At 38.2% G+C, this 14,003-nt stretch overlaps 1 protein-coding gene across 3 annotated transcripts in view; it reads right to left on the minus strand.

Annotated features, from left to right (window-relative positions):
- The window catches only part of CADM2 (cell adhesion molecule 2), a 558,258-nt gene that overhangs the window by 53,965 nt on the left and 490,290 nt on the right, over nucleotides 1-14,003 (minus strand). For all 3 annotated transcript variants that reach the window (XM_033051285.1, XM_033051286.1, XM_033051284.1), the window contains one exon: nucleotides 12,920-13,098. In XM_033051285.1, coding sequence (XP_032907176.1) covers nucleotides 12,920-13,098 — 179 coding nt within the window. The remainder of the gene's footprint in view (nucleotides 1-12,919; nucleotides 13,099-14,003) is intronic.

A 14,003-nucleotide genomic window follows, 5' to 3' on the forward strand; every position in this document is an offset into this window, starting at 1 on the left:
TTAGCACTTAGACTGAATGATCATGAATGCTCATGGACACAAGGTCAAGGGGTTCTTTTTACTAATTGATTCAGATTTATGAAACTCTGAAATGGCAATTATGTGCTTGACATTTGGGCTAGCAAATCAGATGTCATTAAAAATATCCAAACCCTTTTAACAAAAGCCCCATGTAGATCTATATCTTTAATTATACCAATAAAGTCTTCTAGTGGATGAATTCATATTGCAAGATACACAGTGTGACTGAAACGTCTAGAAATTAGGAACAGTAAAGAACAAATCAGGAACTGGAAAAAACAATAGTGTTCTCTTCTTATAGAAAGTTTTATAGCTTGCTGGTTCATTTGTGGTTTGTTTTTTCACCTTTTTGCCCTATTTCAAAAGCAATAGGTTTCAGTCGCAAATGAAGGAGAATGAAGTTTTAAAAGTTACAGCAACAAAAAGACTGTTTCCTTCTGTTCTCAATGAGCCAAGCAAAAACTTGGAATCCCTGGCCCAAAATTTGTCCTTAGAAAGTTAAGAATATAACTCAAAAGAACAAATCCCATTTCAATATTAGTATTTAGTACTGGCAGTATGCTGTCATCCCAAATCACTTAAAATGAGGCCCTGGTATCACACTGTGGCACATTTTACAACACATGCTCTGACCACAATTGCCTATGACAAAATAAAAAATGCGATGAATATGAAAAAACAAGGTGTAGCAGCAAGTTATTTCTGATTATGCCATCTCATTTGACACTGAAATATGAAGAAGTTAGCTTCCCTGAATTGTCTAGAAAAAACTCCTGTAGTGAGTATCTCATTTATTTTGTGCACCAGAGCAACAGCAGGACTCACAAAGACTACAGGTGTGTGAAAGGCTGATTTTCCACCAGCAAAGCCAGGTCAGGTTCAGGACAGATGTGAGAGCTGCCAGAAAACAAGCAGCTGTGGATGTCAGGCAGGGGAGAAGGAAGAAGCAGTGGGGTGGAAGTGCCTCAGTGTGGTAGGAAGGTGTGGCAAGGGAGGATAAGCAAGGCTTTGACTTCTCCACAAAATGCATCTGCCCAGATCCTCAGCAGAGCTGGGGCCCTGGGATAGGAAGGCAGGAGGGGCATTTAGGGTATTAAGGGTATTTAGGTAAAACCCACCTCTTCTAACAAGCAGAATATGCTGAGTAGAGGCAGCACCCAGCCTTTGCTCGCACAGATCAGAATCTAGGATCTGGTAGACACTGGGACTACGTGCTTTATAATGCTCATCAGTACTTACTAAAAATTCTAAGAGGGCAAGGCCAGGCAAAGGCAAGGCAAAGGCAAGGCAAGGCAAGGCAAGGAAAGGCAAAGGCAGAGGCAAAGGCAGAGGCAGAGGCAAGGCAAAGAAAGGCAAGGAAAGGCAAGGCAAGGCAAGGCAAGGAAAGGCAGAGGCAAGGCAGAGTCAAGGCAAGGCAAGGCAAGGCAAGGCAAGGCAAGGCAAGGAAAGGCAAGGAAAGGCAAGGAAAGGCAAGGAAAGGCAAGGAAAGGCAAAGAAAGGCAAGGAAAGGCAGGAATTTTTTTTTTTTAGAGGATATCAAACCACGACCTTTCTGCACAGCACCTGAGGTTGCACAGATTTGGCTTTGTCACTGCAGCAGTCTGCTGCACTCCCAGTTGGTGGAGCTGCACAGAGGGATCCCAGGAAACCTGAATCAAGCATTTCACAGGACACCTGAACCACGCATTTCACAGGGACGCATCTAACATGAACATTTGAGCACTGCCCTGGTGGCTCAGAGCTCTCCAAATGTCGGGTTTGGCCTTTGAAGCCCTCAGTGCTTACTTTAGGGATCGTTTTGCTCCCCACAGCACTCCACTGAATTTGCTATCAGCAAAAGCACTCTGGCTGCAGCTCCCTTGAAACAGAGAGGAGTTTGCAATGCAGGCCTGGAGATGCTGGAACACGCTCCCATTTCACCGCCCGTCACACTCGCTGTTTGTCATCAGCCCAGCCATTTAAAAAGCTCCCTGCCCCTGCTCCCAGTGAAGCAGAAGGATAAAAGGTGACATAATGTAGTGTCTCACAATATATTTACCTATTCCTGCTCAGTTTTGTGGGGAAAATTGTATTATCTGCAGCATTTGGACTGTAGGAAGCCAATAGGCTGCAATGCCTTATTTCTTAATTTCTATCTATGCTGAAACCAGGTGACGCACAGAGATTTCCTAAAAAGGATAAATTTAACAAAATTATAACTTAACCAGGTAATTAGATATTAAAAAAATATTTTATAGCAAGAAAAATTTAAATTCTCAAGTAGGAAAATTATTTAATACTGAAGATTCTCTTTTCAAGCCCTCTCAGTTTTACTTTATTAATGGTTATTAGTGCAAGATTCACCTCTAAGGAAAAATCAAACCACATATGAAAGAGAAAGATTAAGCTTCAATATTCTGGAGTTTTATGAATATAATACGTACTTCAATTTACTCCAGAAGTACTGTAAGACCTAATTTTTTCCTCAAACTTAGCACAAGTTTTGCCAGCAGTTAAAAAAGTCCTTTCCAATTCAACAGTAGTAACAATAACAAAGCCTACTGTTTTAAAAGAGTCAATCTCTGTTGTATAAATTAGCTACAAATATTGCACTGAAGCTTATGCAACTTGCATGGAAGAAATTTGCAGGGCATGCAACAGGCTAAGAAAAATGATTTGGTAGTTCAACATTTTAAATAAATTAAAAGGAAAAGTGATAGAGCACTGTTTGAGACCACAGCCTCAGATGAAGGTACCTTATTTATAAAAAGTCATATATATTATATATATATTATATATATATATATCTCTACATATATACATATATATATATTGTTCACAGCTCTACATCAACAAACACAGAAACAGTAAAAAATGGACTTCTGCCTTGAAGATCATTTTTTGGGCAGCATAGACCACATTTTAGGGGAAAAAGAGACAGCATTACTCCCATTTCACAGCTGGGGAAATGAACACAGAAGAATTAAGTGGAATGTCTTATACTTTTCAGACTTCTGAGCCTGACAGGGGAGTTCAGAACAGATCTCCTGAGGCTCATTTTAATACTCTGCTAAAAAAACCCCAAAAATAAAAACCCCTCAAAATTGCATTTAAAAAAGCAGTTGTCCTTATACCTGCAGTGCCAATTTCACTGCATTCAGGACAAAATGTCACCACAAAAGCCACCAAACATCTTGTATGAATAAAGCCAGCACAATTTTCCCCAGAAGCACACCATTCTATCAATATTAATATGGTGTTCTAGGACCATTGCCACTGCTTAAAAATCACATTAAGGCTGTGATGTTCATTTTTATTCTTTTAAAGTAAGCAGACAAGCCATATTTCCTTGTTTTTCCAAGCCATAAAATAGGAGTATTCAAAATTAAATGAAATAAAGTACCAGCAGCTGGCCCTTGAAAACCTATAAGGAAAAGCTAATGCACAATACAAATTCAGACACCAGCAGCCTTGAACAAAGATGACAGCTTTCTCAGAATGACACTTGACTCCTTCTGCACACACACACAAAAAAAAAAAAAAATTCAAAAAGCTCAGCCAGAATTGCACTGAGAAGAAAGAAGGTAAAGAGAATTTCCCAAAATTTCCTTATTTAAGAACACGTGTTGAAATGAAGTGGAGGTAAACAGATTGTTGATCTCTATTTTATTACAGTTGCTACTTTTGTTTCTCTGAGAAATTCAGGGCAAATCACTGAAGTTGCTTAAACAACTCCAAACTCACGGCAATGATTCTAAGGTTAGTAAAGAGAGAAAACGGGGACTGTCATTTATTTTAAATAAGTTGACTTCAACATAAAATCAAAGGGTTCCAACACTAATCTGAAACACTTTATCACAGTGGGATTGCTGTACCTTATTGAAAATCAGCTTGGGAAAGTGACTGGCACTGTGCAACCTAAAACATAGATTTTTGCACTTCATTGCACTGTCTCTGACTAATACTCTTAATTCTCACATTCCTGTCACCAAAGTACCCTACCTGAGAAAATAAAACATTATCTTCCCAGCTGCCAATCTTTTATTCTCTGTTTTTTGGAGGTTTTGGGGTTTTTTGTCCTCAAAAAGAGTTCTGTACATGCAGTTGAATCCCTTCCATGATTCTCTGGCTTTGTATTCAGCATAACTATGAATGGTGGGATCCATGCAATATTGTCAAGACTGAATTTTGCTGAAATTTCCCAGCTTCCCTTCAGGCTGGCAGATATTTATTTCCTTAACTATTAGGCCATCAAGCAGGATAGTTCACCAGTGGAAATCACAGGGTGTTTTTAATGAAGAATGCTTGATCATACCTGCTAATTTATTTTAAACAAAGTGAGGCACAAAGCAGCGCCAAGAGATTTCAGCTCCTGCTCCAAAATGATGAGAGCTCTCCTCCATCAGGCACTTCAACATGCCAGCATCCCTCAATCCTCCTCGCTTCTCACCAATCAAGGCTTGGGAAACCTGCAGAAAATGTAAACTACAAAACCTGGGGGGAAAAGAAACCCACTGGTGCAATGACCCACAGCAATATCTGAAGAATAAATATTTTGCCCGCTCCTTGAGTTTTTCCGTGCCAAACTTTCTTCTGTCCTTTCTCTTCCTCTGATTTTTTTTTTGTTCCTACACTTGCCATGAGGATTAATAAAGGCAGTTTCAGCTGAAAGATAAATCTGCCTCAGACATGAGGTTACCAAGGAAAACATTTTTTTGTTTGTTTTTCCAAGGGAATAAACAAACTGTGTGGGTACTAGGGAAGGGAAAGCAAAGGGTCCTGACTGAAAGTTATTGGGGTCACTGTCACAAATGACACAGCAGTTTACAACACATATCTGGAGCCCTCTTCCCAAGCACCTGCCAGGAAAGCTCCTTCACATGGAATTAGAACACTCTCAGTGCTTGTGAGGGAGCCACAAGCAGGTGCAAGAAGTCTGGGCATTTTGGGACCTCCTCACATGGCAGATCCCAACTTCATCAGTTTTGGCAGCAATGGCTTTAATGCTTTTGTGCTTTGTTTTTTTTCTCCTCGAACATGAGGATGGTTTTGAGATACATCCTGACTGTCCTCCTGGTTATTTTGGCTGTCTGTTCCCCTTTCTGTGGGAATCACAGAGAAAGACTGATGCCACGAGCTCTTGTGAAATCTGCCAAAGCACTCTGGAATCTTTGAGACAAAGCAGAGTGATTCGTGTTAAGGCATAACAAGTCAGAGTAAGATCCAATGCAGAAAGTCTACGAAAGGATTCAGTAATTAAAAATGTGACTTTAATTGCAAAGCTAAGAGAATTTCATTATATTGCATCAAGAATTCAAGCAGTAAGAGCTAGAAAAAAATAGTTTGTGATTAGAGGATTCCAATTTGGAGGAGGAGCTAAAGACAAGTTAGTTCCCACCAGATATTTAGATTGAACCTGTGCTGTGAAAAGTGATGTTAGGAAGATTTTTGAGTTTTCTTTGGCAATATCTCACATTATTGTCAGTTTGAATACTGAAAGAATGAAATACTGAAAACAAGTGGAGAAATACCTTACTTGCTCTAAGAAAAATGTCAATTAATCTAAGCAATATTAATTGAACATATCTCCTTCATGTAACAGAGAAATGCAGGCTAAGATAAACTCCAGAAAAAATCACCAAGTAATTAATTAAAAAAAAAAAATAGAATAATCAGTACTAACAGATATTAATATAAAGTTACAGAGGATAGAAATATTAATGGCTTGAGAAAAGCTAATTATCTACTTCTCTCTGAGCCTCCATGATCATCCTCATACAGGATCAGAGGCCTCAGTTACAAAAGTTCTCAAGGCTCAAAGAGAGCTGTTTGCAGAATAAACATCCTCCAAGGCTTTCACATCTATCTCCAAGAGGATTCACCATCTCAGCTGGAGCCAAGCACAGTCCTGCTGTATCATCTGGTGTGACCAGTGGTCATTTTAAGCAATATCACTTAGATAATGTTCTATTTTCTGTCCTGAATGGAGTGAAACACTGAGGAACCTACTCTCAAAAGAAAGTTATGGAAGCACCACATGAGAAAGAGACAGGACGTTTTTATCTGGATTCCATCACCTCATGGTGCAAGAAAGACTTCCATTTAGAAAAATCACTAAGTTACTTTAATATTGTCTTTATGGTTTGAGTTTGCTGAGTAATAACTGATCTAGATGGAAACAGATCATTAACAACTTTTAGACTATAACTTTATTATCAGTCTCAACTGAAATGACTAATATTTTCTACATGAAGTTTGCATATGATGTTCATAGACATGGCAATTTTACAAGCTGGCATCTCAAAAAATAAAAAAGGGTAAAGTGAAGTAAAGTTCAGGAAAATTGGGGGTATAATCAATAGCAAAGGGTGAAAAATTAGAGAGCAGTCTTTGCTACTACAGCAAATCAGTGACAATAAACCTAAAAGTAGTGAAGGTCAGTTAAAAAAGCAAGAGTGACATATTTGGAATATCCACACAATCTTTTCCTTTTCAGAAATCCTATTAGAACAATCATATCAGCCAATAATATGTGCACAAAGAAAATGAAATATTTTCAAGAGTTTTGCATTATTAAAGACATTATCCAAAACCTCAGGTATTATATAACAAAACCACTTCATTTTACAAGTTTTCTTTAATGAGAAATAGTATTTTAATGTAAAAATGTAGAAGTTCCAAACATATTCCCCAAAAGTGTTAGTGTGGTTTGGAATGTTATTTTCTTGACCTTTCCAAAATACTTGTAAGCTTATCTGGAAAAGAAATTTGTATCTTATTTTTCTAAAGTCACCATAAATGAAGAAAGATCAGTTCATACAGCTCAACTATACAGCCCACTATTCAAGTATTTATCAAGAAAAAGCAATTTCAAAGTAGCTGCCTTGAGAGTGTTCAGGGATAATAGCTGGACAATTCATCCATAAAATTAAGCCAACAACTCCACCACAAGTTTCTTGACAGACTTCTCATACCTGAAAATATCAACTAAACACTATTCTTCTTCAGCCCAATAACAAAAGGTCTGTTGCACAATTCCTTAATTCATCTGACTGCAGGAAATTCATCTGCATTGTGCTTTAAAGTCTGGACCATCTCTTCCCCCACCAAAAGGCTCCTGGAGAAGTCAGCTGTAATGTTGTGGTAATGATTTAATGCCTTAATGCCATTTTATACACTGATGTAAAATTAGAGTATTTCAGCACAGTTTGAAGGGCTGTGCTTTGAAGAAGATAGCTTGGGGGAAGGAAGGCTTTTGAGACTAAGTAAGTACTCATGAGCATGCTTTTATTTATTTATTTTCCATCTGAAAGCCCAGGTTCCTTTTTTTCTGCAAATTATCTTCTTATAAAATGGGAATAGGACAAACTTTTCACCTTTGTTTTAAGGACTCAATACTGAGACTTCTTTTTTTTTTTTTTTAATTCAAACAAAGATACAAAAAAGAAAAATCTCAAAACTAAAAGGCACACGTGGTCACATACTGTGAAATTCTAATTAAGTCCTAAGAAGTCTTTTGAGTCTCATATTCTTGACATGCCTTCATTGCTGTAAGGGCAATGTTGGGTTATTTACCAAATCCACCTGTTACTGCAGCTATAAATGTTATTATTGTTACATCACAACATAGCTCTGCTCAATTCTCTTTTTGCAAAGCCAAGTTTTGCTCACATAAAGGCAAGACATTCCCACAGGTAAAGGAAGCTTTAATCTGAGCTGTGTGTGTGTGTAAATGAGACACTTCAACTCAGAAAAGTTTAGAGGAGGAAAATTTTCTAAAAGTCTAATCACCTCAACTTGTAGGATCTTAACACCAAAACACAGAGCAGCCGAGATTTCTGGTGAGTGTGCTGCTCCCCAAGGATGCTGCTGCCTTTTTTTCCCAAAATTTTTTATATTGTTTTTGTTATATATTTATAAAAATAAGGTGTCTAAAAACACTGCACAATTTACTGGAGGTCTGTATTGGAAATGTTTGCAAACTGAAAGATCTATTGATATTCATTAAGCTTAAGTTTGAAAGAAAGCTGAATGTATCCTCACCTCCTCAGGTTATTTTCAATTTTCTGCTCTATTCAGTTTCTACCTTTATAGAGAGATACGCACAAGTGAATTAGAGAAAGAGAAGGCCCCCTCTGAGGACATCCAAACAGAAATGAAGTATAATAAAAAATCTGATTGCTGGCAAATGAGCTGAAAAAGACAAAATAATCTATAACAGATAGAAGAGATTGTTCAATTTCTTGTGTTTTGGATTCCACAGTTTCCAGCAATTTAAAAAAAAACAGCTTACACAGATGTGCAAGTGTATGGTGATGGAAATATTGTCGGGCACAGAAGGTGAATCCCTGTAAACATATTTAGAGGTAGGATTTAATAAACTAAGGTTTCTGGAACAGATTTGGCATAGTGCAGGTTCAGATATGGAGAACAGTCAGTCACAGGGAGTTAAAACTAGATCAAAAAATGAAGAAAAAAGGGGATGAAAAAAAGACTATGAAAGAAGGAGAATTCCAGAAAATGCAGAATTTAAGATCACAAATAATGAGAAGAATGGGGAAATACATGAGAATCTATTGAAGGAAAGTAGAAAATATAATTTTAAATACAAACTTACAGCACAAACAGCAGAAGAGGCCAAATAGCTTGTAAGGCTGGAAAGTGAAGAGATCAAGCACCAGGCTTGAACAAACAAAAGAGAATACTTTTCCCTCAAAGCACATAACTAAATTCAGAATCTTGTTGCCACAGGTTACTGTGGAAGCTGAGATGGCAAATGTTTTGAAATGGGACTGGACGAGCAGGTGGAATATAAATAATGCCATGGTTAGGAAAGGTGCAGTGGGACTTCTGGTCTTGCACATTGTAGGAGATCTGTTCAAAAGCACACTGCAAAACACTAATGAGGGGGTAACTTGGTCTTTCAGTTGCCTTTATTTGCTTGCCCAAGGGGAAAAAAAAAAAAAAAAAAAAGAGAGGTTGAAGACAAAGGAATATGTCATGCCAATTTTTATTCCCCAAAGATCCTAAGTAACTAGTTCAAAGGCTTTCCTAGTTAAAATTTGGGTAAAATTTTTGCCTGGACCATCCACAGCTGCTGATTCATGTTCATTTCCATACTGCTCTTCCTGATTATTGCTGCACAGCACATTATACACTGCTCTGAATACTCCAATTAATTTAATGCCTGGCTGTAGATTGGCCTATCAGGATATCTCACTGAGGTACCCTGTTTCAAACAGGGCTGCAAAATATGAACTGCTGCTGCTTCCATTTCTCAGTGATGTGGACTTCTGTCGCTCACTCCAAGGTGTTGAACTGAATCTTTGGCAGTGACACCAGAGGTTGGGAACTGCTCCTCCAAACACAGCAGCTGTGTCTTCAGGTTGATTATGATGGAACAGCTCCTTCCTCAACTCCAGCTAAATCACTGCAGTTATTACCAGAGCTCTGCAAGCCGAGTCTATGTTTTTTGGGGTTGAGCAACACGAGTTTGACAGTTTGCTCTGTTTGCTGGTGATTAATGACTAGTATTTGGACAAAGGTAAACAAAAATTCTTAATAAATTGGAAGAGAGTGAAAATTGCCTGGGGCCCATTACCAAAGAAAGGCTGTAATATATCTAGCCAGAATGTGCACTTCTAAAGCACTAAGCTTGCCAATTAGAATACAGAAATGACAACAGCTACAGGCATTAAAGCCTGTGCCTTTGTTACTGCATGAAACAAATGTTTGAGCAAACTACATGTCTTGCCTTTGTGCTTCTTCCTATAAACTCTGACTTTGTACCCACCTTCCTGCCTCCCAGAGTACTTTTTGACATTTATTATTAACAATAAATGTTAAGAAAAATGAAATTAGCAGTCACATTGATTCAGCAAAGCAGCATGAGCATATTTAATAGCCCAAGCCTTTAACCTTATTCAAATGGATTCAATTTCTCTGAAGTCTGGTTTCTTGAATTATTAAAAAAAAAAAACAACTCCAAAAATAATTTTTATGTTGTCAGATACTAATTGTATTGGACAGATTTCCATTCATCTGCTTACAGCAATATTCCTCTGCCATCACTTAACATCAAAACAGTATTACCTCATCATCACCACTCACATTAAAAAAATACAGTACTTATATATAGTATAATTTTGTGTTTAGGTTGGTCCAGTTAAAGGCATGAGACACTCTTTGCTTGGTTTGCATAATTAATATGTATAAATGCTTTGCTTACACCTTATCTATAATTATGATAAGCTATATTTTCCATTTTTAGCCAATGTTCTCTGTACATTAAAGCTACCTAAATCTTCTCTGAGTTAGGAAGATAACTTAAAAATTGGGAGAATTAGCAGATTCAGTATCACTGAGAGGGAGAATTCTTAGGGGGGAAAGGAAAGGAGAGAAGCAGAAAAAGCTCTTACACTATTAACATAGAAAGAGATAAAAATCTGTTGAAGTGAAAAAAGAAAAGAACGAAATTTATGGAAATGATAGTGCATGTTAGAAAAGGAAAGCTGTGAATCATGTTGCCCTTCCCTGCCTCTGCAGAGGATGCCTTCCACCGATGTCCCCTGTTTCCCCTCACAAACTGGTGTGGGAAATCTGGCATGTAACTCCTCTTAGAAACCTGATATTCAAGGTAAGAAGTCACATGATTAATGAGCTCTAACAAAGGAGTAGGGCAAAAAATCACATCAACACGTTAAGCGCAGGGGAAGGGATGAGAAATCAAAGGATGCTTCCAGATATATTTAGGAAGATAAAAAATATATACACCGCTATTAAATAGAAGGATGCATCTCAGAAAATGATAAAAAGTAGGTTTTCTAGCCCCCAGAGAGAGAGAAAAAAAATACTGTATAATTTTAGGAGGATTATGGTTCACTAGAGACATTCATGAATGTAATGAGCTAAAGAAGGGGTAAGACTGCTTAAATTTATCTATACAACTGATTGTGCTACACTTGATAAAATAATTGTGTCAGTCTCCTTTGTACTTAAACCTCACAACTCTGAACCCCAGTAAGTTGTTAAGCACTAAACATCATCTGATGCTCTGTCACATAACTCTGGCTGTTTCAGAAACCTGGGAAGCACCTGACATTTACCTTCCCTAGTTCCAGCGCTGGAATCGCAGAAACGCAATTAGGGAAACTCGGGTACTCATAACAGGAAAGGTCAGCAATGAGCAAGCTAAAGCTGATAACGTGCCTAATGTGCTGCCAAACATAACAGAATGCCTCCCTGATAATGAGTGATTTTACAGACTGCCAGGGAGTTGATATAAGATAACCAGATCAACACGGCGCACACCAGTGTGCAAGAGTGGGAACGGTGAAATGTTCTTTGATAGAGTTCTATTGCAAAGTCACTGCTGATGGAAAAAAGATCCCCTATTATAAAAGGCCATATTTTCAGAAATAAGCACACAAATAAATTGGGCAGAAAACACAAATGACAGAAGTTTCAGCATATGGCAAGTGCAGAAGCCGTTACCTCATCAAAGGCAGAGCACTTTGTGCCTGCAGCCAACAACCACCGTACCACCGCCTCTGGGATGCAAAAGAAATTTTTTCTTTTCCTCTTCTTGTAACGGCCAATGTCAATAGAGGTTGGAGGGCTTAGTTTTTCTGCTTGCCTTTAACACAGAAATACTCACTCAGTGGTACAGGCTCTGTTTTCCTCATGCAAAGATCTCCTTATTTGTGTCACTAATCCTACATCAACTAATGGTGAACTTGAAGAAAAATGAAAAGTAACCTAAGTGTTTCTTTTGATAAATGACATTTCATGAACAGTGCCAATAAATATCTCATTACTGAAAGCAGCACTCACTGGAAGTTTTATGCCAAACACCTAGAGGCAGGTAAACCTGTAGTGAAAATTGTTTTTGATACTTTACAGCCACTCAGGAAATGTATACTTGTTGTAACTGAGTTCACCGTGAGCAAATAAAATCTACATAATTCTCTTGTCCATTTAAAGACTAAAATTTGCATTAGATTTTTTCATTTTGTCATAGTTATAAGAAGTTGCATTTTAAAATAATAGAGGGAAAAAAGTACTATCATGAATTCAAGAGGAGGTTCTGCCTCTATATTCTCTTATATTGAAATTCAAATTATGGAAATCGTAACCTTCCAGGAATTACCTGTGATAACATCGCAGGTACATCATGTTTTGAGACTCCTAGATCCAATTTGCCAGACTATATTAAAGGAAAATGCTAATTTTATATTATAGTTTCCCCTACAACTGAGTTATATTAATCTATTTCATGATCAATGCAGAAGGCAGCTGTTTCTTTCACATGACACATACTGTTGCCTAATTTACTACAGGAAAAAAAACCCCCAACAATGGAAATTTAATGTGAGCCTTCCTATTTTCCATTTTATTGCAAGAAGTGCAATGCATTTAGGACATGACAAGTTTTGATGTCTGATGGTCATGATGGGCCAGGTGATGGCAGCTCAGTTATATGAGCTGAATTTTCTCAGCAGCAGGTTCTAACTTGTGTGAAGTATCCCATGTCCTGTCTTTGGTGGTCTATAAAAATCTAAGCAGAAAACCTCAAGTACACATCTGTCTGATATTTCTGTTCATATATCCTTTGCAACCAGCCTTTCCTGAACAGCTGGGCCTGAGGCAAGTATTCATGAAACCCACACACTGAAAAACATTTTTGCAGGTGCTTACTTAGCAAAAAAGTTCACAGTATAAGTGAATATATTTTGTTTAAACTGCAAGAAGAGAAGCATGCCAGTAAAAGAAAGACTCCCCACAGCTAGATGACAGCATCAATAAAAGTGCAATTACACTTCCAAATTTTCTTTCTGTTCTTTCCATAATGATCATAAGCACCTTGTATCAGCCACAAGAGTAAAATATGCATAGAATGAGCTAAGGAGAGCACGCTCACCATGTACTATCAGGACGTATTCTGTGCTGTTCCGGCCAATGGGGTTTTTTGCTTCACACCGGTACGTGCCATTGTCTGTTTTGTTTAGGAAGCTGATGCTTAGAACCCTGCCATTGACAACCATTCTCTCTGGATCTGGGAGTTCTCCACCATCCTTTGTCCACAGTACTGGTTCTGGCCTGTTGGGGTCAAAGAAAGGCATTTATTTAGACAGGTGAAACACATGCCAAATGCACATCAGAAATAGCAGCACCAGTAACTTAGGAATAGCTGCCTACCACCCCAAGAATATTTGAATTACTGGATCTAGTGAACTCTCACTGTTACAACCTTGCCATCCTGGATGTAAAGAAAGTAAAAGAACAAGCAGAGAAATAAGAAAGGATATAAATAAAAAAGGGAGCAGAATGTTACTGTAATAGACCAAGATCTTTCCTAAATTAAAAAAATAGTTCTCATGAGGTTTCAGGGCCCACAGATGCTCAGCAAGCTAAGTGCAAATAGGATGATGTGGGTGTAAGTGGCTTGTAAATGGATTCTTAAATTACTTAGGCCATTCATATTAATGAGTGACCTTGAATGCACTGAGTATTTTCCTGGGCCAGGTGTGTCAGTCCCAAAGTAGCACGTGTTAGGCAAGACCTAAATCTGTTTCTCGTGCTGCATTGTGTCACAGTTCATCCTTTTTTCCACCTTTTCTTCATCCTTCCCTTAAATAATTGTTTTTTTCACGTTACCACAAGAAATGTAAGATTTAACTAGAAATCCTGGATTTTCTTCTCTTTGTGAAACCTTTCCTGTTTTGCCTGATGCACTCACATCAGACAAGCCAAGGGCAATGCCCTGGCAGTGATACTCCCTACACAGGGTGAGGGCAGCACAGAGAGGGGAATTGGCAGTCCTGAGGGTTCACACACATCCTCCCACTCCTTCCCAGAGCCTCTCAGGGAGCTGCACAGCCCATGGGTTCTGCCTAGCAGACAGCAGGATGCATTTATCCCTGCCATGCAGCCCTTACTCACATGTAACAAGACATACTTTCAAATTTACATGAAGGAAATCACCAAAAAGAGAGTAAGTGGGA

The sequence above is a fragment of the Catharus ustulatus genome, chromosome 2, assembly GCF_009819885.2.
Source record: "Catharus ustulatus isolate bCatUst1 chromosome 2, bCatUst1.pri.v2, whole genome shotgun sequence".
NCBI lineage: Eukaryota > Metazoa > Chordata > Aves > Passeriformes > Turdidae > Catharus > Catharus ustulatus.